Source organism: Apteryx rowi, unplaced genomic scaffold (assembly GCF_003343035.1).
Source record: "Apteryx rowi isolate R43461 unplaced genomic scaffold, aptRow1 scaffold_36, whole genome shotgun sequence".
Classification (NCBI taxonomy): domain Eukaryota; kingdom Metazoa; phylum Chordata; class Aves; order Apterygiformes; family Apterygidae; genus Apteryx; species Apteryx rowi.
Genome location: NW_020450085.1, coordinates 3,524,051 through 3,546,603, shown reverse-complemented (window position 1 = coordinate 3,546,603; position 22,553 = coordinate 3,524,051). Strand labels below are relative to the sequence as shown.

Below are 22,553 nucleotides of genomic sequence, written 5' to 3'. Positions count from 1 at the left end.
GAGTTAGATGTATAGTAATCATAGCCTGGCTCTAAAAACTAGGAACAGATTTCTGCAGGGGCGCTGTGTCCTTTAGTCCTTCCAGCAAAACAACCTCTTTCATCTGATAATTGCTGACAGCATTTAATGCTCCTTTCCTAAGCTATGCAAATGTTTCAGAAGCAAACACAGACTTGATCTGTCATTTTGAACTCCACTTGTGGGATGGTTTCACATTGCAGGTAACTCTTCAGTGTGTTATAGTAAGCCTTGATCTTCTAAGACTGTCATGCCCCATCAGTTGAAAGTGGGTTTTCAAGCTCAGTGTCTTAAAAAAAGCATATCGGGTGTGCTGTAATTATAAAACTTAGGAGCGATATCATGTTGCTGAGTTAGTTCTTCTGTTTGCTTCAAAATACAGGGATCTAGGGATGACTTGAGCACAGCTGGAGGATTTCAGAGCCAGACAGCGATGAAACATGCAAACTCGGTGGATACTTCCTTTTCCAAAGATGTTCTGAACTCTATAGCAGGTATAAATGAAAGATTAATGGTGCACACAGGTGGATTTCTGTGTATCTCAGTCCATTGTGCTTTCTGCTTAGTATTCATGAAGGATATCATTAACCCATTTTATATATATGCAGGGAAACATGGCGTACAATGTTTCTCTTCCCTTGGGGTGTTTTTTGGATTGATTTTATTTCTCTTGTGAAGTGGCTCTTTTTCCACTGCTTCACTTGCTCTCCTGCCTTGTAGTGATGCCAGCATTCAGGCTCTCACACATTCCCATGCGTGAGTCCATTCTTGCAGTCTCTGCATGATGTAAGAATAGTTCCAAGGTTTCTCCTGAAAACTCCTCAAATCTCTTGGAGGCAAGTATTCTTAGTTTTTCTAGGCTTAATGGAAAGGTAGAAACACAGCTTACTTTGTTCACTTCAACCAAAGCCCGTTTCAAAATTCAAGGAAGTCTATGGAAATCTTTCCACTGATTTTGGTGGCTTTGGGTGTCAGGCCTTACGGAATGCAAACAACCATTTTAATGCCATGAATAATGGCAAACTGGATCATTTTACTTCAATTTGTTGCATGTTTTCATTACCAAACATACCCATCAATGGCTTTGCTATTGAAAGTTCAAAGCACTGGTGTCAATCTAGCATGTGATCCATTTTAATTTTTCCATTTTCCCTATTAGTTTTTGTCTCCATAAATGTTTTGTTTTAGCATGTTTGCTGTGACTTTCATTTACAGCCTTTTCATCAATAGCTATCTCTGCAGCAAACCATGCTGACTCCAGAGCTTCCTTAGCGAGCCTTGACTCTAACCCAAGTACCAATGAAAAAAACAGTGAGAGAACTGACACGTGTGAAAAGGTACATGTGCAAAAGTTGAAAGCGATTGCTAGAATTGGAAACTTGTCACTGTTCTCAACACGGCCCTTTGAATTCAACAGATCATGAGACCTTTATCTTTGATTGGCTCCACCCTCCGCTTTGACAAGTTGGATCAAGCTGAAACTAGAAGCCTTCTTATGTGTTTTCTTCACATTATGAAAACCATTTCAGAAGGTGAGCAAATGTGCAGTACTTTATTTGGGTTGTTGTAAAATGTTGTTGAAGACTGTTAAAATAGAATTATCAGTGTATTTTGCAGGCTTTGGGCCAAGTTTAATTCTCTGTAACAGATACATAATGTATTTTAATATCTCCTTTCAGATGCACTGATTTCCTACTGGTTGCGAGCTCCATTCTCAGAAATAACAGACTTTTTCAGCATTTTAGAGTAAGTTCATTTTGTGGTTAGTTGATTTTTTTTTTTTTTCCTTTATGTTAAGTGATGATGATCTAAAGTCGCTGCTGCAAATAATTTCTCTTTGCATTTGTCAGTGTAGTGGTATAGGCTGAGATAGATGTTGTATTTTATATTATTTTGCCATTATCTTCCCAAGTTTTAATGGGATATTACTGATAAAATCCATGTCCTCCAATATTTTGGCCATTTCCATGAAGGAGGGGACTTAATGCTTTAGGTTTTCCTTGCAGAGGAGATTTTCGTATTAGTTCCTCTATTTGAGGTTGAGATTCTCTTCTTCCCTCCAGAAAAGAGAAGAATTTAGCTCTCCAAAACTTTCAAACCCTATGAAAAGACCACGTAATGTAGCATTAACTGCTTTTCTTATTTCCAAGCTGGTCTGCTCATATTTCAGTGTATGCATGTGTGCAGAACCCATGCAGGTAGCTGTTTTCTGAAATTCTTCACTGTCTCATAAATGAAATGTGGATTGGTTATTTAACTCCCAGTGGTGAAGCTTGCAGCCAAGTCTATAATTTTGCCTCCTCACCAAGCAGGAATCCTCAACCATGGAGAAAGAGAACAAGGGTATGGAAAGTGCTAGCTGCACCGTGTGTGTCCCTAGTCTGGGAACTGCTGCATCCTTTTCTGTTTGCATTTACCACAGGTCTCCTCAAAAGCACTAAGATTCAGCATTTTTTCATAATTAGGAAGCCATTGCTAAACAGAAGATGTGCTGTTTTATCTTTCAGGGTTTGTCTGCAAAATTTCAGATATCTAGGAAAACGCAATATTGTAAGGTAATTGTTTTGATTATAGACTGCATGTTATAGTATTTAAATATTAGTGCCTGACATTAGGCTTAAATGAAGTTACAGGTGTATCAATTTCCTCCTGGAAGTATCAGTCTGACATACTGAAGTTGACATTTTCTTTTACCCAAACAATGTTATCGTAATGTTCTGGACATCTGAGTGCATGGCTGGTGTAAAATTGTGATGATAACCACTATCGCATTTATAACCCATTATACTGGGCCGTTCTCAACCATATTTCTGTGCAAATGCCAAATAAAGGAACTTGAATGCTGTATTTTTCACTTATATAATGGAAAAAATGGTTTTAATGCGCATAGATAAGTGTTCCACAGCAATCAAAAAATACACAGTCTCTACCCACCCTTTGAAAAAGCATGAGATCATTTTCCAGCTGCGTAATGTGAAATGCGCGCTTCTCAGATGATATTTCATTTTTAATTTCATGCTACAACTGTGAACTTGTCTATATGTCATATTGTAGGAAAATGAAAGGTCAACACATGAACCAATTCATACTCTGTGGCAGGTTTAGTCAGGCCTGTATTTATTCTTCAGAGGCACGGTGAAATCAATGTCACATTCCATAACAGATTAACAGTTATTTTCTCTTAACAGGAAAATTGCTGCTGCATTTAAATTTGTTCAGGCCACACAGAATAATGGCACTCTTAAAGGTTCGAACTCCTCTGGCCAGGCGTCAGGTCTGCTCTCGCAATGGTAATGCCGCGTTGCACTGTTAGCGCCGGTATAATCACGGGCTTGATTCATCTTGCAGCTCTCCCTCATCATCAGTGTTGATTGTAAAGGAGTTGACAAAATATGTAACACGTTTCAGAGCCCCCAAAATGATAAACCATAGAAGAATTGAGTCCCTTTAACTTCACTTATAATCTAAGTTACTGTTTAAAATGTCATCTTTAGAAGAATTGTTAGTCACTGTCAATAAAGTTAAATATTGCAGAAATAGTAGCTATTGTTTTCAGGTAAGATCCCTATCTGAAGAATAATCCACAGTTTTTCCCAACCTGAATGAATTCCTGTGTCTGCAACCTTATGCTTTCATGGAATCTTACTATTTTAGGGGTAAATTTGTATGGATGCAGTTACAGTTATCCCTGATATCCCAGGGTTGAGAAGGGGTAGGTGTATAGCAACACAAAATCCAAAATCCAACTTAAGAGTAGGTCTTCTTGACCTGCATCTTTTCACTGCTATAGTAGCATCGTCCCGTACTGTTATGTCCACGTTGCCAGTTAGAGGATCTCTTTCTTTCCTGGTCTTTTCTTCTCCACTCTTGCTGGTCTAGATGTTGCAACATTTAATCATTCTAACCCATGGCACAGTAATAAACTGCAGGCACAAAATGTCTTTAATAGTCTTTCTGACCCTTTTAGGAGAAAGTGTGAAATTTTTCTTGATTAATAATGTAAAACAATGTAAGATAATGTAAAACTAGAAAGGAAGTGACCTTTTGACTGTGTAGTTGGTGGTTGTATCTGAGCAGACTGTAAAGGTCCCCATTCTTCATATGTTGGATTCTTGACATTTTTCATTTATGTGTAGCTGCAGCATACGCACCATTATAAGCATGGATCTTGGGACAGAATGACTAATACAGAGAGGGATGTGTAAAGCAAAAAAGATGCTTTCCTTGCCATACCTCTTTCTTTCTTCCTCTGCTGTGCAGTCTTCAAGCAGCAGCACTGATTTCATTTTCGCAGCTGGACTGGCAAGCAGCTTTCAGGAGTCTGTCGTTTTGCTGCACGTTTGCAAATGAACCAACATAGTGGCAATCCAGAAAAGAAAATCACACTCCAGCTGTCTCCAGGGCCTTTGCACCTTACATCATCACAAATCATCATTTCTTGTCCAAATAGCCATTTGTTTGGCCAGTTGTAATACAGAGCATTTTTTAGTGAGTTGAGGGATGAAATATTGCTTGTGATCATCTCTGACTTGCCCTTATGTATTTGAATTTGCTGAATGTCAGTGCAGTGTCATGTTCATATGGAACCAGACTTTCAAAAAAAAAAAAAAATCTCAAGATCAAGTTTCCAGATGTCCCAAATCCGCTAGTTTGCCTGGGTGTCCACCCAAATCCTTCCACTTTGACCCATTACAGGAGGATTTTTATAGCATGACTGGCAAAAGTCTGGCCAGAAATTTTGTACCCTAGTTGGGAACTTTTTTTTTCTTTTTTTAATCTGAAGTGTTAATTTTTTAAATTATTTTTGTAAAAATAGCCAACAAATAAAAGAGTCTTTGGCTAGGGGCAGGAAACAATTCTGTCCCTAGAACATTTTCAAATTGCTCAAATTTATAGAGCTACTTTTATCAAAAATTTAAATACAAGTGTATTTAAATTAGTGATCTGAATTTTGAGAGATGCTACTAAATCTTGCTGAATTCTGTAGTGCTATAGTGATTACAGATTCCAAATCCTTTCAAAAATTAGGTTAAGCGTTGGTATTCTAGTTCTAAGCTTCTCATGGTAAATATTTTATATTGTTTGTCGGCATCAAAGGAGTTTAAAATACATACACTACGCACACACAAACACATGCACGCGCACACAAACATATATATTTACTTGCGTTGTCAGTCTTGTTATTATTTTAGACCCTTCATGGCAGCTAGTAGCTGTATTACTTTAATGAGCAGGATAAATTTCTCATACATTCTGAATTAACAGAAATAATCTCAATTTCCTCTTCCCCCAAGGTCTGTTGTCCAAACATCAGTCAGCTGTTTAATGCCTTTTTTCCATGCTGAGTCTTTTGTCTCCTGCGATCTCAAGAAATTGCAGCACATCTGTTTGTTTTGTCCACCTCACTGACTTCATTCTTCATCTTTGTTGCTCTGAAAAGTTTTGCATGAATTTGTTTTATTTAGCCTCTGAGAAGTACTGCAGAAAATTCTAAGTGACGAGAAAAAAGTCCATAGAGGTATGATAGCTGCTGCTTTTTTTTTTTTTCTTTTTTCCTGTCCTTAACGATACCTTTCCATTTCAGGATGCATTCTACTTCTAGTCACGATGGCCACAAACATCACAGATCTCAAACGTTACCAATAATCCGTGGCAAAAATGCACTTTCTAACCCCAAACTCTTGCAGATGATAGACAGCAGCTCTGCAAGTAAGTACAAAAAATGTGCTGACTTCCCTCTAGATACCTGTGGGTTTAGGATCAGGTTCTGTACAATTAAATGGGTTTTCATGAATATTAGTGAAAGCCTGAAGAGAAGTGCCTAAACATAGATAGAGCTGCTGACTGTCCTTTTGTTTCAGAAGATCAGGAAAACTGAGCTTTAAAAGTTAGTAAAAATTCATTTAAAAACAAAATCAGTTTTAAAGTCTGACATATTTAAATTAACTTAATGTCAAGTTATTTCCTCCCATCCCTCACTGCTGGCATCTCTTTCATCTGTGGATACATGCCTTGCTGTACAATCAGATATAAACTGGCTGAAATGTTGTAATTAGTCCTAATAATAAAAGCAATTTGCAAACTTAGCAGCTGAAAGTTGCTAAAAGATAGAGGCTTTTTATAAATCTAAGAATGGGTGTCCCAAAGTCTGTTCCCCATGCTCTCCAGAGGTGATCTGCATGCTTTTGTCTTTGCTTTCTGAGGATTACGCCCAAAAGCTACTGTTCCCAGAACACCTTCTACAAACACCACCCAATTCATATACAGTACGGCCCTGACCACGCTTGGTTATATTTCTAGAGGAATCATCCTAAATAAGACACACAAGCACTTGCATTCTGCTGGCAGAATGTAACAAGTATCTGTTTGTTGAACGTGGAAGTTTTGAAAAGGGCCTGAAATGATGGGATCAAACTCATATACCCCACTTTCTAGCTAGGCTGCTCTCCTCCAGTGAGGACAAACAGAAACAAGGACAGAATATACTCAAATCATGGGTGCAACTGAGAGAATCTGAGTCAAGTACTCTCCCCCTTTCCTTTCCATGAGCTTTCAGTTAAATGTGCAGTTAGGACCTTATCTCTACCACACAGAGACTGGATTACCGGATTGCGTAATTACATCATCTTTAACTATACTTAGAAGATTGTTTGTTTTCTTGGTTCATATGTTGTAGGCAGCTCCAATGAAACGGACATTGTGCAGTATGTAGACACAGAGGCTAATACTGCTACAGAAGTGTCCCTCACAATTCTCGACCTGTTGTGTCTTTACACTCTGAACCACCAGGTATGTTTTGTTATTTCAGTTTCTGCCTGAAATGGCTCCATGTGGGATATGTGATGGAGGAAAGGCTAAAAGAGGGGGGCGTGGCACAGAAAATTCAAAATGCCTGAGAGAAATAGGATGTGACAGTCCTTTACGAAGGTATTTTGTGAAAGAATTGGCTCATAGTACCCAAACTGAGTAGAAGGATGCGAAAGAAGTATTTGGAAGAACATCCTACATATCTAGGGCTAGATACAGCCCTGCTCTGCATGGAAGGGTGTCACACATGCTAATATGTCACTTCATCTGAATCATGCTTGTCCCACCGGATTTCAGAGATTTTAGACAAAAGATTTCAGAATTGCCTCCCATCTGCCCCTCCTCAAGTCAGCAGGTGGTTCTTCTGCATCTTCAAAAAATACTGTATGAGTGTTGGCCCAGATGACTTACTAAAAGTCTCACAGTTGCAAATAAGCAGGCAGCACCAGAAACTGGATTTAGTGTCTCCCTTCTGCTTCCCTAGCTGTTAGATATAATAAATACCATCCACAGATAGGAGTACAGGCATGGAAGAATGTTGTCCTTGAAAAACTGCAAGTCCAAAGAGTCTGCAGCATGCTGGGACTGCCTCATCTGCTGAGATTTTAGGGAAGACATTTTAAAAAGAACCTCCCTAAGAACACGCTGAAAAGAGGCAAAATCTAGAAGATCCTTTTTCTGTTTATTCACTTTAATAACGTGAGTGTCCTGTTTTGTCTGTGAATTTTTCAGAGGCAGCTCCAGCAATCGGATTGCCAGAATGCATTGATGAAAAAGGTCTTTGACACGTACATGCTCTTTTTGCAAATCAACCAGTCTGCAGCAGCTCTCAAGCATGTCTTTGCTGCCCTACGGCTTTTTGTAGGCAAGGTAACTATGGTTTTATTCTGTTGGTCTGACCTGTTAATATGTTAAAGCAAATGCAACCTGAGGGTAATTGGGTACTTTCAGAGAGTTCTCAGCCTTTCCCTTCACTGTGTTAATGCTTATGGCTGACAAGGATCTTCTGATTTTTTGCTGATTGAAAGTGGGAAATTCAGAATTTCTGAAAAATTATTTCTGTTTTGGAAAATGACAACACTGAAATTTACTATGAAAGGAAAACATGTTTTTAAAAAAAAAAAAAAGTCCAGCTCTGTGGTGTCTGCCTGTGTCACAGTTCTCAGGGCTGACATGTTCCTACTGCCCATGGAAGAAAGTCTGAAACCTTAGAGGTCTACGGTCCTCGTGGCAGATAGCCGAGTCCGCAGCGTGTGGTTGCAGCTGTCCCCAGAGGAGGTGGCAGGAGAGTATTCCGTACATTTCACCAAAAGGTCATCCGAAGGAAAGCATTTTTGCAAATATCTTGTTCTTGATTGTACAAGAGTGTTGGGACAGAAACATGCCTATTTGGAAAAGTAACTGTCAAGCTTTGTTCACTCTCTTGTATTGCCCATACATAAATGATCTTGGGCATTTAGGCACTTTGTGCCAACTGCAGATGCTGCACAATTTCCTAGTTGTAGACTGAGTTGAGATCCTCTTAAAAATAACTGGAATGTTACATCCAGATTAACAATTGCTGACGGGAAGTCAGGATAAGCGTAGTTGGTCTGATCTCCCAGTAGTTTGTGTGTAACACAACCGTGTAGATAAGTTTAAGCCACATGGCCTCCTTCACTGATGGTTATTATCTCGGGAGGAAAGAGAAGGAAATCGTGTGTCTCCCAGTGCCATAGCTTGAGGACACAGGGGAAATACAAAGTAAACCAGCTACAAACAGCTTTAAATAACGTACCAGACAGTCAGGAATGGAACGCATACATGCAATGGGGGAGGCCATAAATATCCAGGACTGCCCTTTTCATTTGTCTTGTAGCTTTCACCATTAAATTCTCCCTTCGCAGCTCTGTGGGAACAGTGATCAGTCGTGGCTCATATAGTAGTTGAGATCTGTGGCCAATACACACTTCATCCACCTCTCGTCCTTCTCTGCCTTTCGTTGTGCTCACCCTGTCGATACACAGAGCACGCAGTCGGCAGAGCCATCCTTTACTCCCCCTTCTCTCCTGCTGTTCAAACTCTTGACCGCTGGTAGTTTGCTGACTTCAAAGTATTTTCTTCTTCCTGAACAGCTTTCGTGATAGCGCAGAACCGCCCCCCCACACACACACACACACTTTTCCTGTTTAGCTGTGCTGCTTTCTTTGCAGATGGGCTGCTCCGCTTTTGCGTGTGCTGGTACCAGCTGCCGTCTGGCCATTGCGGAGGTCAATTTGGTGGATGTATTGAACACTGTTTATATGAAAACCTGTGTGCAGTTTTTACTGAATCTTAATTTGCACGTGGGATTATGTTTAGCCAGTGGGTAATGTTTTTGCTAAACCTTGATGTGAAAGAGTATGTCAGAGATTTGTTTTTAGTGAAAGTTGGACAAAAAAAAAGTATTGACTCAGAATGAATGTAATGAGGCCGAAGAGTAGTGTTAAACATATTCACGGTTTTTTTTCAATAGTTCCCATCAGCATTCTTCCAAGGACAAGCAGATCTATGCGGTTCACTCTGCTATGAAATCCTGAAGTGTTGTAACCATAGGTCACGTTCAACTCAGACAGAGGCATCTGCTCTTCTTTACTTTTTCATGAGAAAGAACTTTGAATTTAATAAGCAGAAATCAATAGTCAGATCCCATCTGCAGGTAAGTGAAGTGTAAGATCATCAGTATTTAGTTGATGTGGATTGATTTTTATCATTATTATTGTAATATGCATTGCAGCAAAACAAATCTTTTGAACTCCTCAGACAGCCAATTGTCTGTGGCAGTTTAATGTTTCTGCCAAGTCTGGAGACATTGGGCTGGATTCTCTACTGTTCTGGGGCTGCTCAGCTGTGTTCCAGGGAGACGCAGCAGCTGTAAATCTAGCCACCGAGCCAAATAAATCAGAGATATGGCTATTCTTGAATCATGTGCGTTGCTCACAGCATTGAGAACATAGCTGAAGTAGCAGTTAAACAGAACCTTATAGTATAGTAACAGAAAGGTAAAATGCAGTATTAATGCCCTTCCTCCTTACATTGCAAAACGTGGTTGCATTTACAAATATTGGAGAGATTATTTACAATCCTTGCGTTTGTATATACTGTCTTGTTGAGATATGTGCAAAGTGTAGCTTGGCTAGCTGGAGTTATCAGCTTACGCTAAAATATGGATTAAAAACTGTATATAAACTTTAGTTTTTCTTTAACTGCACCTCATTCTTGCTTTTTATTTTTTTCCCTCTGCATGTACAGCTCATCAAAGCTGTGAGCCAGCTGATAGCAGATGCAGGCATTGGCGGGTCCCGCTTTCAACATTCACTTGCAATTATAAATAATTTTGCTAATGGAGACAAGCAGATGAAAGTAAGAAATATTTTTTGTCAATCGCTACTGCTTTCAAAAGGTCAACAATTTCAGAGGAGCAAGTATTTCTGTGAACAAAATTGCTGACGTTATTAGACCATGACTTACGCATTCATAGTGTGCCTTTCTCAGGCAACCAGAAATTCATGAAAGTGTCCGTGACTCCCAGAAGCTTAATAATTTTGCATGAGAGGTTTTTATATGAAAAATGTGTTATTTGTTGTTCACTGCTTATTTTGTTCTYCAGAAAGTGTCTTATTTGCCTGATCAGAGACGATACCATGCATTCTGACTAATGAAGCACAATTGCAGTTGACAAACAACACTTAGTCTACAAACTGTCCCTTCAATCTGTTCAGTAAATGTGTAATAAAAACATACACAACAGTTGGGTTTCTTAACTTGCCTCCCCTCCTGCTCTCCCCGCCAAAAAAAAGCAGTTAGCTCTTTAGGTTAATTATCATTACTATTATATTAATTGTCTGTGCTGAAGGTGTTAGAAAAGAACTCAATTTTTTCATTTTTCCAATCCTTGGCCAAATGTTTGTCAATATGCATTTTGAATTTTATACTTTCTAGCTAGTTCCCTTTGAGGGTGACTCAAGGGTAGCTCAACTGAAGCTAATACTAAAATTAGTGTAAGTAAATTGATAGATAATTAGCATAAGTAATTTGGTGTATAATTACATAAAATGTAGTTAAAACTGTATTTGTTTCTGAAGTCCAGCTTTGATTTCCCAGCCCTGTAGTCACTCTGCTTTTCATCCCTGCCTGACACAGAGGAGGAAGCATTTCATTTCATTTTATTTTTTCAGGATATTTTTGCTTTTAATCAAAAGGAACAAATGGAAAAAAATCTGAAAATAGAAATATATGTTATTGTCCATGTGAAAAAGATAAACTGCAGAGATGAGTTAAGTATGTTGAGAAAAGCTGATCTGGATAATACGAGGACAGTGTCTTAATCTTGTGCAGTGTGAAAAGGCCGGGAGCCAGCCTTGGGCACCCTTACTCACTGTGGGAGAGGTGCTGAGCGCAGTTAGGCAGGCCTGTCTGGCACGCAGGGCTATTCATCCTCTGTAGGTGTATGAGAATCCAGCTGGAGCCATTAAGCAACCAAGGATCAAATGCTTCAGTTTGCTGCCTTCAGTGGAGCTACTCCATACAGTGGCATAGCTGACTGCCTGGAATCTCTAATAGGTGTTTTGATGCATCAGTAAACAAATGTCAAGGAACTGTGTAAAACGTGCAAATACTTTTGAATTATGACTCTGCTTCGAAGCCTACTGAATTAGGGGAGGGGAAGAAGGTCTTCCATAAGCAGAACGTGAACGCATTCAGGGGTGCTGCATGTGGTTCTTTGGATGCTTTTAGTGATGTATTGCTTATCTTTCCCAAAGAACGTTAATTTCCCAGCAGAGGTAAAGGATCTGACCAAGCGCATCAGGACGGTTTTGATGGCCACAGCTCAGATGAAGGAGCATGAGAAAGACCCTGAGATGCTTGTGGACCTGCAGTACAGCCTAGCAAATTCTTATGCCAGCACACCGGAATTACGTAGGACGTGGCTTGAAAGCATGGCCAAAATTCACGCAAGAAATGGAGATTTATCAGAGGTAATTTATATAAATGAATAGGAAATCCATTTGTCTGTAGGCTAAGACGTTCTGATGAAAAGGGCTGTAGAAGAGAAGACAACAGTAATGATTTGAGGCTCATACAGTGTCTCTCATATACCTGAAGCTAGAGAAAGACAGGTCTGAAGAATGCCTGGAGATGCGATGTGCTTGTTGTTCCTGTCTGCTTAGTTGTGGCTGGCTGATACATGGTTGAGCAAGACTTGGATGTGTGTGACTGGGAAGCTGTCGTCAGTCACCTTAGCCATCTCAGCTGCTTGCTCGTAACAGGCATAATAGCTGTAGTGTAGGTGAGGTTACGGGCAGCGCTTAACTTAGATAAGGGGTCTTCTTCCCTTGTACGGCATAGGAGAGGAGCTTGGTTTGTAGCATGTTGTCCTTTTAGTGAAAAATCAGAGGGGTGATGTGAATCTCCAGTGCATGGCCCAGCTATATCTTGTTGACCAAGTAATCTTGTGCTGTTCTCCTGAGGAAGTCTTTGACTTCCTCATTTAGGTATTAGTCTGTGCTCTTACATAAGATGTTCGGTGAAACTAACACTGAATAAGAGTTGCACCATTTAATCCATTGTTTTTGCAAATTCTTGTATTAATTTTGTCTTCCCTTTTCTGCACTATGACTCAACAATGACGAAAGTATGCATTCTTATCACATGTATGCTATAAGCTATACAGTGTACTTTAACACATACATGTATATTGGTCTCTCGTTACAGGCTGCTATGTGCTACATTCATATAGCTGCTCTCATTGCAGAGTACCTGAAAAGAAAGGGTAAGATTTGCATATTCAAAACCAACCATGTACCTATAAATGATATTGTTGAAAATAACTTTTGTTTGTCCTACTCTCCTTACGTGTATGTAAATTATTCTTAAAGCTGCTTGAATTCTTCACAAATATTTAATTTTTAAAATACATAATAAACTAGTCTTAGCACTAGAACAGTAAAAAGCGTATGCTTTGTGTAAACAGGGTTAAGTAAATGTTCAGTAAGCTAGTGCTAAAAGAGAATGCTTCACTTGTTAGTGTGTCATTATTAAATATGCATGTATTAACACGTACCAGTAGCAGTATACTAATACCATCTTACACTATCATAGGTTACTGGAAAATGGAAAAGATTTGTACCTCACGTATGCTCCTGGAAGATGGTCAAGTCTCTGATAGTAATGTGTTACTAACAACTCACAGTGGAGGAAGTGAGTGCTCTAACTGTGCCTGTTTCTCGGTCAAATAACATGATTAGGGAACCCAATTACTGTTCTTCAACTGATCTAGCAAAATATCTGCCAAAGGGAAAAAATGTATAGTGCATGTTTATGGCTGTAATAGCAAGAAATGCCGGAAATGTTATATGTTCTTTTCCTGATGCTCTTTGGCTGGTTCGATGAGTTGCATTGAAAGTCTCTGGCTAAGGGCGGCTTTTCCAGCAGTAGAGCAGTCTGCTCTTCACTGTGAATACAAATTCCTCTCAGGTCAATTGGCATTTGGCACGCAAATCCATGTCCGATTCCCTTGACTATCAAAGCCAGCGAGGGGAGGAGGGGATAATATCTGGTTGTTCATATGTAACTTAGAATAGATAGAGGTTTTAATTTGTGATGCTTTTTAGAGAAATAAAAGGCAGGCTGATATTTTTGAAATGCTTCCATGCCAATGGTTATTTAGTTTATGAAATATGTATTTCAAAGTAATGAGATATTTTAGCAGTTTTCATGAAGAGCAATCCCTGTGAAAGAGGGTAAATATCTGGGGAAGAGGAAGCTGTGAGCTTTGGGAAGACGGGGATTCTCTGATAGCTCAGAAGTGTCTATGGGTGAGATAGGGGAGGGGGGGAAAGCCCTGTTAGAAGTGGGCTTTCTCTGAAGGGTGATACTACTGAGATATTTCACTAATGGTAGAATACTTTGTATAAATAACATATCAGATTAGGTAGGTATAATGAAGAACTTGGGAGTCATTTTAAGCATAAGAGTCAGTAAAAGGATAAGTTGCTCAAAACTCATTCATGATTGGGGAGGAGCCCCTCTGTCTCGATGTGTAAAGCTTGTCTTTTTAATTATGCCTTAATAGCACTCAGCCAGTCATCTTTTCCTACTTTTAAATTGAACATGAACCATGTCAGGAGTTCATTGCCTTCACTGGCAGATTTACCTTTGCTATTCAACAGTAGTGTTTCAGAAAAGTGGCTAAAATCACTGTGGGTCAGACTCTGCAAACCTGACCTATAATGTGTAGTGCCTGTGTAAATTTTCTTCTGAAGTCTTTGCACTACATACAAAGCAAGGCCCCGGTTTAGAAAATGTTATGTGCGTACTTGGGTTTGTGCCTTGTGAGCATCCCCTGACACCTTCTGCCCTGGCCCGAGACCCTCGCGCAGGTGGGATGGGTGCAACCCCCAGTGCGTAGCGCAACGTGCCGTGGCCAGCATCCGGAGCCGCGGCGGTCACTTCGTGACGATAAATGGTGTCACCTCAGCCTGTGACTGTAGCTCATACTACAGGCTAGGGTTGCTCATGCAGTTTCACAAGGGTTGCCAGCGCTGCACAGCTGAAGAACTGAAATGCTGGAGGGAAGAATAAGATTGCAGCAGGAAAATGCTATAGTTGCCCTTTGCCTAGACAAGTGGATTCATATCATAGAGAAAACTTATAATAGTGTCATAAATTCAGTCAGTTCCATTTGTGTTTCTCATTACTTGGGCTGTGAAAAAAAATAAGTTACCCAATCAAATAAAATTAGCTTTGTTTTAATGGTATCCAGTAACTTTTTAGTGTGTGGTTATTTGGTCATTCAATGACATTGTTATGGCTTGCACTTCAAGGCTTATTTTCCATGGGATGGCCTGCTTTTCTGAGCATTACCCCCAACATTAAAGAAGAAGGTGCTATGAAGGAAGACTCTGGGATGCAAGATACTCCCTATAATGAGGTCAGCAGCATTAACATTTACATACTCGTTCTATATTTATAGTGTGCATTATTTCAAAAGGATGCCTGCAGTGGATGTTACAGTAAATTATAGTAAGTGTGCTTCACCCAACATTAGAAGTCACAGATATTTGACTGAGTGAAATATTATTGCTGTTTTTACCAAACAGTAGGGATAGGATTTTTGGCAAGCCAGAATATTAAGTACCAGAGCTGGAAGTTTGGGGTGTGGACTGCGCAAAGCAAACCTGTTCTTCTGGACAGGTTGTTGAGTATATTTTCTTGTTACTGTTAGTTTAGTTATTTATGTACTTTTGCTGTACTGTTATTAATAAAGTGCCATTGACTGTCAAGTCACTATGGAATTCATATTTGTGGAATTGCAGAATATTCTCGTGGAGCAGCTGGAGCTGTGTGTTGAATACCTGTGGAAGTCAGAAAGATATGAGCTTATTGCTGAGGTTAACAAGCCTATCATTGCTGTTTTTGAGAAGCAGAGGGACTTTAAAGTAAGTTGCTTTATTTTTTAAAGTTAAAATTTGTCTTATGACAACAGTAAAGATCCTACTTTTTAGGGGGGAAAAAAAGTACTTCCTTTAAAAGAAATGCTTTTTTTTCTTACTCTCTGTATTTTTTTTTTTTAATGTTTCGCATTATGAGTAAATGGAAAAACTTTGGTATCATACATTACTCTTTTCAGCATCATTACAGCCATAAATATAGAAAAATATTTCAAACAAACCGACCAATAAAGTTCATCAAAATCACAACAACAGAGTTCTAGCCATGCTTTGATATGGGACTTTTAGTTATGTCCTGCATCACATGCCTGTTAGAGAAAGCTAATCTCTGTTAGACCAATGAATGTGAATTTTTGTATGTCTTTTTAGATCAAGAGCACACTTGCATTGTATTTAAGTTTAGAAACTGCTGATAAATTGTTATCTTGTAATAATTCCAGGGTTTCTTCATTTCTTATTTACTTTTCAAATTCAGTACGTAAAGGATAACCTGGTGATAATTTAAGTTTCGATTTTTCTGTTTTTAAATAAGAAAAAACAAAAGGAGAAGTTATAAGTTATAACTTGAGGAAGCAGCTCCTTAGGTGAACTTTCAGTTCACTCTCACAAGAAAGTGGTTTTCAGTGGTAGCTGTGAATAGCATATCTCTGAGGCTGGAGGCTGTTGGAGTTGTTGGCACCGTGTTCTAGGCTGCATGTGGGACACTTGCATTTTTGGACCTCTTAATAGATCCCTATCACTGCTGTATTAGTGGGGGTGCAAAGAGGGATGGATATCTGATGCTTGTCTTGGCTGCCTGTGTGACCCCCTGTGGAAAGGTACCTGCTGCTATAAAACTGTACGCTCAGAAGAAACCTTGCAGTGAGTCTTTAGTGACTGCTGGTAAGGTTAAAGAATTCCCTTAGCATAAAAGCCATCTTTGCAAATGTTTAGGAATCCAGTTAAGGCAAGCCCTTCTTGTGTAGAGCCTTGGTGCTGTTTTTTGGAATAAACGCTCTCTCACTCTCTCTGTCTCTTCATCCAGAGATTGTCTGATTTGTACTATGACATCCACCGCTCATACCTGAAGGTTGCAGAAGTAGTGAATTCTGAGAAACGTCTGTTTGGGCGATACTACCGGGTTGCGTTTTATGGGCAGGTAAGTCAACTTACGTTCCTTTGTCTCAACAGATTCTCAGATTTCAGCCGTGTTCTTCTAATCATAATGTATTTCAAGGAAGCTAAAACAGGGAAACATACTGCAATGAATGGTTGGGCAAAAAGTGCATCGTGGGTCAAACTAAGGAGGATTTTACTCAGAAGAGCATTCGGTTGTATCCGTGTAAACTGCTGCTGTGGTTTTACAGTGGTGTAATGGAGAACAGACATGTATGTCAGCTTTAGTTCACGACTCTCTCAAGCAAAACTGAGACTGAGGCCAGGGCAGTTTTAAGAGTAAAACTTAAATAAAACCAGAGTAACGTCTTTGTTTTCTGATCCTCATTTCTAGTAGACCTTAAAGCAGAGCTGTATGCAGTAGATCTTTTGTTGCGTTTCTTGCTGACTCTGACTTCTGCTTTCAGGCCCCCTCTGATTCTATGCAATATACTATAGAGTAGTTTTATTCCCTCTGCTGTGCTTCAGCATCCTCAAAGCACTCCCTTGGCATTATTTTGTGCTTTCTCCCATTAGAAACCGTTCTCCCATTAGTGTAGGAGTCCAGCATGTTCTTTTAAGACCTGTTTGGCAAGTGTACAATTTCCTTTACTCTAAAATAATCAGGTGTGTAAACAATAGATTGAGAATCATTCCGTTTGCTAATTAGATTTTAATGCAGAAATTTGCTCTTTTCTCCTTTTGATCTTATTCAAGGCTGTGGTAAGTCTAGTTCTTTTGCATGCTTTGTTTAATTCTCCTCACACATCCTTCATCCTTCCCTGTACTGTTACTTAACATTAACGTTCCTGTGCTCTTGATTCTTCGGTTTGTGCCAGATGAAATAACATTGTTTCGTTCATTGTTGCATCTTAAAAACTAATTTTTGCTTGTTCAGTTACCTGAATTACAAAGCTGTGTCTGTCACCATGTTGCGTGTGCACCGTGGGGCCCAATGCTGTGTCACCTCACCTCAGTGAAAGTTTTTCTCTCGGCTTCACTGGGAGCAGGGTTGGACCTCTTCTTCTGTTGAAAAATTCAGTGTAGCATTAATGCTGTTTGAATGCAAGACTGCTTTCCTGGCCTGTGCAGCAGCTCCAAAGAGTAAGGCTGGTGTGTCAGTCGAAGATCTATTGCCGTTGTGCTTGGAGCCCTCCGGGCAGAGTGAAGCACGTGCCTGACGCTGCCTCCTGGAAGCGAGCAAATTGGGAGTCGGAGGACAGTGACAAAGTCCTGGCTTTTCACGCAGGCTACCAAAACCAAGCTTGCCAAATGTGAGGAGAAAGCAAGCGGCATCTGAGGAAGGGTAGAGCTTTCCTTCTGCCCAACCTTCCTCAAAATGGGGGCAGCAGAGGAGGAACTGGGATCTCCTACCTACAGCTTTGTGCCAGGGCTCTCCCTCCCAGCGGCAGCGCAGGTGTGTGCCATCCCTCTCAGAAGTCCAAGCCCAGGACTCAAAGCTACCTGTAAGCGGGTAGTCAAGCTGCAGCAGTGCTGTCAAACTGTATTAAAATCTCCATTACAGTGCAAGGACTTTTCAGCTGCCGGTGCCATAAAGGCAACTTCATTTAAACAGCTTTAGTGCTCTAAAGCCTATGATTTTCACAGCTGCCTATTGCTTGGTTTATTCACTGGTGCACATGTATACTGAGCTCTAAATGCAAACAAGCACAGCTTATTTCTTTCCTTTTCCAGAAGAGATTTTATGGGGTAGACAGTGGGACTGCTCTGTTTTGCTTCTTGGAGAGGCATAGTAACAAAAGCGTATGGCACAGTGCAAATAATTAAAGGCAGATAATTCCCATCAATGTTTCTTGTGCCTCACTTACCAAGGAAAATATGACTGGATGCACAGAACTGATTAAGAAATATCCTCAAATGCAGAAGGTTTTCCAATACACCAAGCACCGTATCGGGTATAACGATTATAGGTAAGACTTGACCAGGAAGGAAAGATAGAGAATTGTCTGTTCCCATATGTTGGTTGTCCCTGCATACTTTTCCCTCTGGAAGGTAACCTTTCTGTAGCTCTGTCAGTCCCTTTTCCCGTGTGCCACTTGCTTCCATTTTCACTGCATAGGTGGAAGGAATGTGGCCTTTTGTTCCTTTAATTGCCAAGAGTCCTTGCAGACCTCCAGCCGGTTTCAGTGGCCAATTCATTTAACATGCTGTAAGCAATTCCTTTCTCTGTGTTTCTGGCAGATTTTGCACACTTCTTCCCAAAAGCTAACAGCTGCAGGTTTTACTCATATTAGACAAACAAACCAGTGTAAATGAATATGAACTGCTCTGCTCAGGCCTCTGCAAAGGATCCCGCAGCAGGAAACTCAGTATGTAGGTATGGGATGCTCAGTATGTAGGTATGGGATGCTCAGTATGTAGGTATGGAACTCCTTTTCAGTCTTACAGACACATTACTCTGTAAAATACCTGTGGGTAAATACATATGTAAGCACACACATATAAACAATACATTAGTGCACATATGTATTCATTAAACATTTTAGTCATATATAAAAATAATAAATAAATGTTTTATTATATAATAAATCATACTGGTATTTCTTAACCGAAATAAAATACCGAGAAAGCAAATAATGGACAAAAGAATAGTACAAATGCTGTATATATTTTGCAGCATCAGCAGGGAGAATTTTAGGGATTCTTGGCAGGAAAAGAAAATCTGCAGCTGCAAGTGAAAACTGTTCATCTTCATGCAAAGGCCAAGACGGTATTTGGTCACTGCACTGCTGCAGGGACCATCTGGAAGGATGGATTGAACAAATAATGCTGTAGTCCTTAGGGAGGATGTAGTGGGTCCTCTTTACCAGAGCACTTTACGTGCCATTTCAGAGAGCGTGAGATCATGGCTGCTGCGATGCTTCAGACTGCAAGCTCTGGTAAGGGCCTTTGATGGCATCTCATTGCACCACCGAGTGGCCATACTAGTGATGGGCCTGTTCCGATGATTTTATTCACAGACGAGTGTTTTGAGAGGTCAGGATCCTTCTTGTAAAAAAAAGTGCAGCTCTTAAATATGCTGAAGAGCTGAAAACTTGTATTTTGCTGATATACTTAAGGAGTCTTGCTCCTTTTAAAGACTTTTCAGAGCAGTGCTAGGTAAGGGTACAGGTGAGGTTTTGTTCTCTCTCCTATCTGTGCAAGAAATTGTAAAAGTTGGATGGCAGGTTTTCACGGTGGTAAGTGGACAGCAGGGTTTCTCCTGTTTGAAGACCAAAGGATGTTTCTCCTCTTTCAAATGTGATTCAGACTTTCTTACATGATAAAATGGCCACAGTAGTTTTCTTACTGGAGAATGCAACAAGCCCGCTTACCGTAGGAGGTGATGTGGACACTGGCCCACTGATATAGAGGGGAAAGATCCTTTCAAAAACTTTAATTCCTGGCCCTATCAGCTGTAGATGTGTGTTCAGTGTAAAGATGTTTGTGTAATTCTTGCTTTTCCTGTCAAATCAGAAAAAGCACCTCTTTCCTTTCCATAAACGCTCACTGAATGGCTACTTTCATGCGGGTGAGTTTTAACGTTTCAGTGAGGCTTTCAACACAGCCTCCCTAGTCCCACAGCAACCATGTGTTGAGTAACTCCATCTGAAACTACGTTGCTTTCATGATCTTCTTTAAGATGGTGAACAACTACAACTTCTAGATCTTACCATGCAACAGGATTACGCACCCTCGAAGAACAGCGCGGGCTAGGTTGTCTGTGGCTCTAAGGGAAATCAGCTGTTGAGATGCTTCCCCCCCCCCCAATCCTAGCRGGATATTTTCCAGTAGGGGTTTGGCCCTGTTTGCCCATTTTAGCCTGTGCAAGTCAGCACTACGGTTCCCTGCTGGGATGCACCTGGCTGCGTAAGATCAGCTGAAAATAAGCAGCAGCTCTGCCTCCCCGCGCCAGCTGCGGGGCCAGGAGGCTTTTCCAGGAGAGAGCCGAGGAGAGTCTTTGATTTCTGGCGAGCCCAGTGGGCTGCGGCGGCGGGCGCGCAAGGAAGGCCAGCCCTTGCAGCACTCCCAGGCTGCCGTTCGCGGGTCACAACTTGACTCTCGGCAAATCCGAGTTCAGCGGAAACCAAAGACCTCTTACCCGGGAGGTCGCTTACCTTCCGTTACGTTTGGCTGACCCATGTAACAGTTCTTGTCTGTGAAGCTGTGTTGTTCTTGCAAGGCAATAACCATCAGTATGAAAGCAATCCAGGGGTGTGCATTGACAACGTGACCTTGGCTGCTTAATGTTTTAAAATTCTTAAACCGGAGGATATTTGGCTCCTAAAAAGCACTTAATCTCACTTTCAATAGTCTTTGCCAGACATGTAGCATATGGCAGGCAGGATTATTTATAGCTCCCAATTAACTCATGCTTGTCACTTGTCAGTTGAAATACTCTAGAGAGTATGTACTTAAATAATATCCCTTGCATTAGAGGCAAGACGAAATCCGTTAGTTGTTTGGAGGGGGAGGGAAAGAGTAAGCAAAAGCGTTAACGCAGATATCATCATAGTGTGCCATGCAGCACTGTGACATTCACAGTACTGTCCAAGGGAGTAAGCTATAGTCTAGCTTGCTGCATGATTAATTTGGAAGACACATTTTGGGGTGTGTGGGGTTTTTTGTTTGTTTTTGTTTGTTTGTTTTTTAATTGAATAATAACAAAGTCAGATGGCTTTTGACAGAAGCGATCCTGAGCAGTGTGTTTGAATAAGATTGCATGCAATGAATGAAGTTTTCAGCTGTTTTCACCTAAAGCAGTTTTGTGTCGGTGGAAACAAGATCAGAAACCAGGTTACAATCCTGCGGATCCTTTCTCTGGGAAATCAACAGAAAGTCGATTGCCTGCCCAGCTTGGTAAATGTTTATGGGGAGGATGTTAGCTTCTGAGCTCTAGATTTGTCTTTTAATGACCTGTGAAGTTCCTTACATGTGTGTGGAGTTTAATTGATAATACTGTTAAACGGCGCTGCGCTAGAAGGTCACTGTGAAACTGCGCGAGGATGATGTCAGACAAGCCGCTGGTGCTGGTGCTGGCCTTTTGCCGCTGGTAATGCCCACAGCGCACTTTGCACTCGCCCAATTAGCAAAGACAAATTTCCTTGCCCTGACTGAAGGGAAGATGCAGGTATATTTTAATCCCTGTTGGAATAAAGCTTAGGGCCTTATTCCTAAACACACATGGAAATTTATAGCTAATTTATCTTAATTCTTCTATGTACTTCTTGTAAATATTTGCCTAGACTATAATTTTAGTAAACAAATCTTTTCTGCCTTTTTTTTTTTTTTTTTTTTTGACCAAAGCTGCATTATACTTCAACACGAAAAGGCTGGTTTTTGCGTGAGTGCCTTCCATGGAGATTTTGGAGACAGCTCATGTTGTTCATTGGTGCTCCTCTGTTTTTCGACAGAACTCAGTTTGCCAAGGCGCGCAGTAGGGCTGGGCGCGCGAGCCGCCTCGCGGTTAAGTTTAAAGGGCCTTGGGTCTAACATCACTAACGCCGTCTGCCTTTCCCCTTCGGGGCCGGTCCCCTGGGCTGCTTCCCGTTCAGGTGAAGGAGGGAGCGTTTGGGCCCAGCTGCGGTGTTTAACCCTGCCGAAATCCCAGGCGGAAGCGGGCCCCGGCAGGGCAGAAGGCAGCCCCTGCTCGAGCGGCCGATGCCCTCTGCGCCCGGGGGGCCCGGCTGGGCGCTCGCTGTGTGTGTAGCAGACGAGTGCATCTCAGCCGCACGGGAGGCCACGTTAGGTTGCTTTTCTGAGGTCAGCGTTCTTTCTGGAGCCTGTCGGGTTCCTGCTCAGCTCTTCAATGGAGCTTTTTGTTAAAGCTCTGCCAGTTGCATCCAGTGCAATAAGTAAATGACCTTAACAAGATTGGGCTTTTTTGCAGAGGAGCACAGTCTCTGTGGTTTTTTCTTTTTTTTTTTTTTTTAATGTAAATAATTTATTAATTGTCTGTGAAAACACTGCAATTCCCTCTTGCCTCTGAAGATGCCATCAGAGTTCCTCTTCGTCTGCACCGAAGCAGACTCAGATCAGTTCATTTGTGCTTCCCGTGCGACGGCCGTGCTCGTCATCCTGGGGACGTGGTTTTGCAGCGCCAGTGGGCTGCCGGGGCCCGGG

At 40.9% G+C, this 22,553-nt stretch overlaps 1 protein-coding gene across 10 annotated transcripts in view; it reads left to right on the top strand.

Annotated features, from left to right (window-relative positions):
* DOCK10 (dedicator of cytokinesis 10) overlaps positions 1-22,553 on the top strand; it is a 166,114-nt gene that overhangs the window by 132,447 nt on the left and 11,114 nt on the right. For 8 of the 10 annotated variants that reach the window (XM_026073062.1, XM_026073063.1, XM_026073056.1 and 5 more), the window contains exons 34-50: positions 401-512; positions 1,234-1,355; positions 1,436-1,550; positions 1,698-1,764; positions 2,526-2,573; positions 3,207-3,308; positions 5,603-5,727; positions 6,695-6,807; positions 7,558-7,695; positions 9,320-9,502; positions 10,096-10,206; positions 11,607-11,822; positions 12,559-12,616; positions 12,946-13,044; positions 14,670-14,776; positions 15,162-15,284; positions 16,321-16,434. In XM_026073062.1, coding sequence (XP_025928847.1) covers positions 401-512; positions 1,234-1,355; positions 1,436-1,550; positions 1,698-1,764; positions 2,526-2,573; positions 3,207-3,308; positions 5,603-5,727; positions 6,695-6,807; positions 7,558-7,695; positions 9,320-9,502; positions 10,096-10,206; positions 11,607-11,822; positions 12,559-12,616; positions 12,946-13,044; positions 14,670-14,776; positions 15,162-15,284; positions 16,321-16,434 — 1,953 coding nt within the window. The remainder of the gene's footprint in view (positions 1-400; positions 513-1,233; positions 1,356-1,435; positions 1,551-1,697; positions 1,765-2,525; positions 2,574-3,206; positions 3,309-5,602; positions 5,728-6,694; positions 6,808-7,557; positions 7,696-9,319; positions 9,503-10,095; positions 10,207-11,606; positions 11,823-12,558; positions 12,617-12,945; positions 13,045-14,669; positions 14,777-15,161; positions 15,285-16,320; positions 16,435-22,553) is intronic. The other 2 variants (XM_026073061.1, XM_026073060.1) reach the window with 2 other exon arrangements.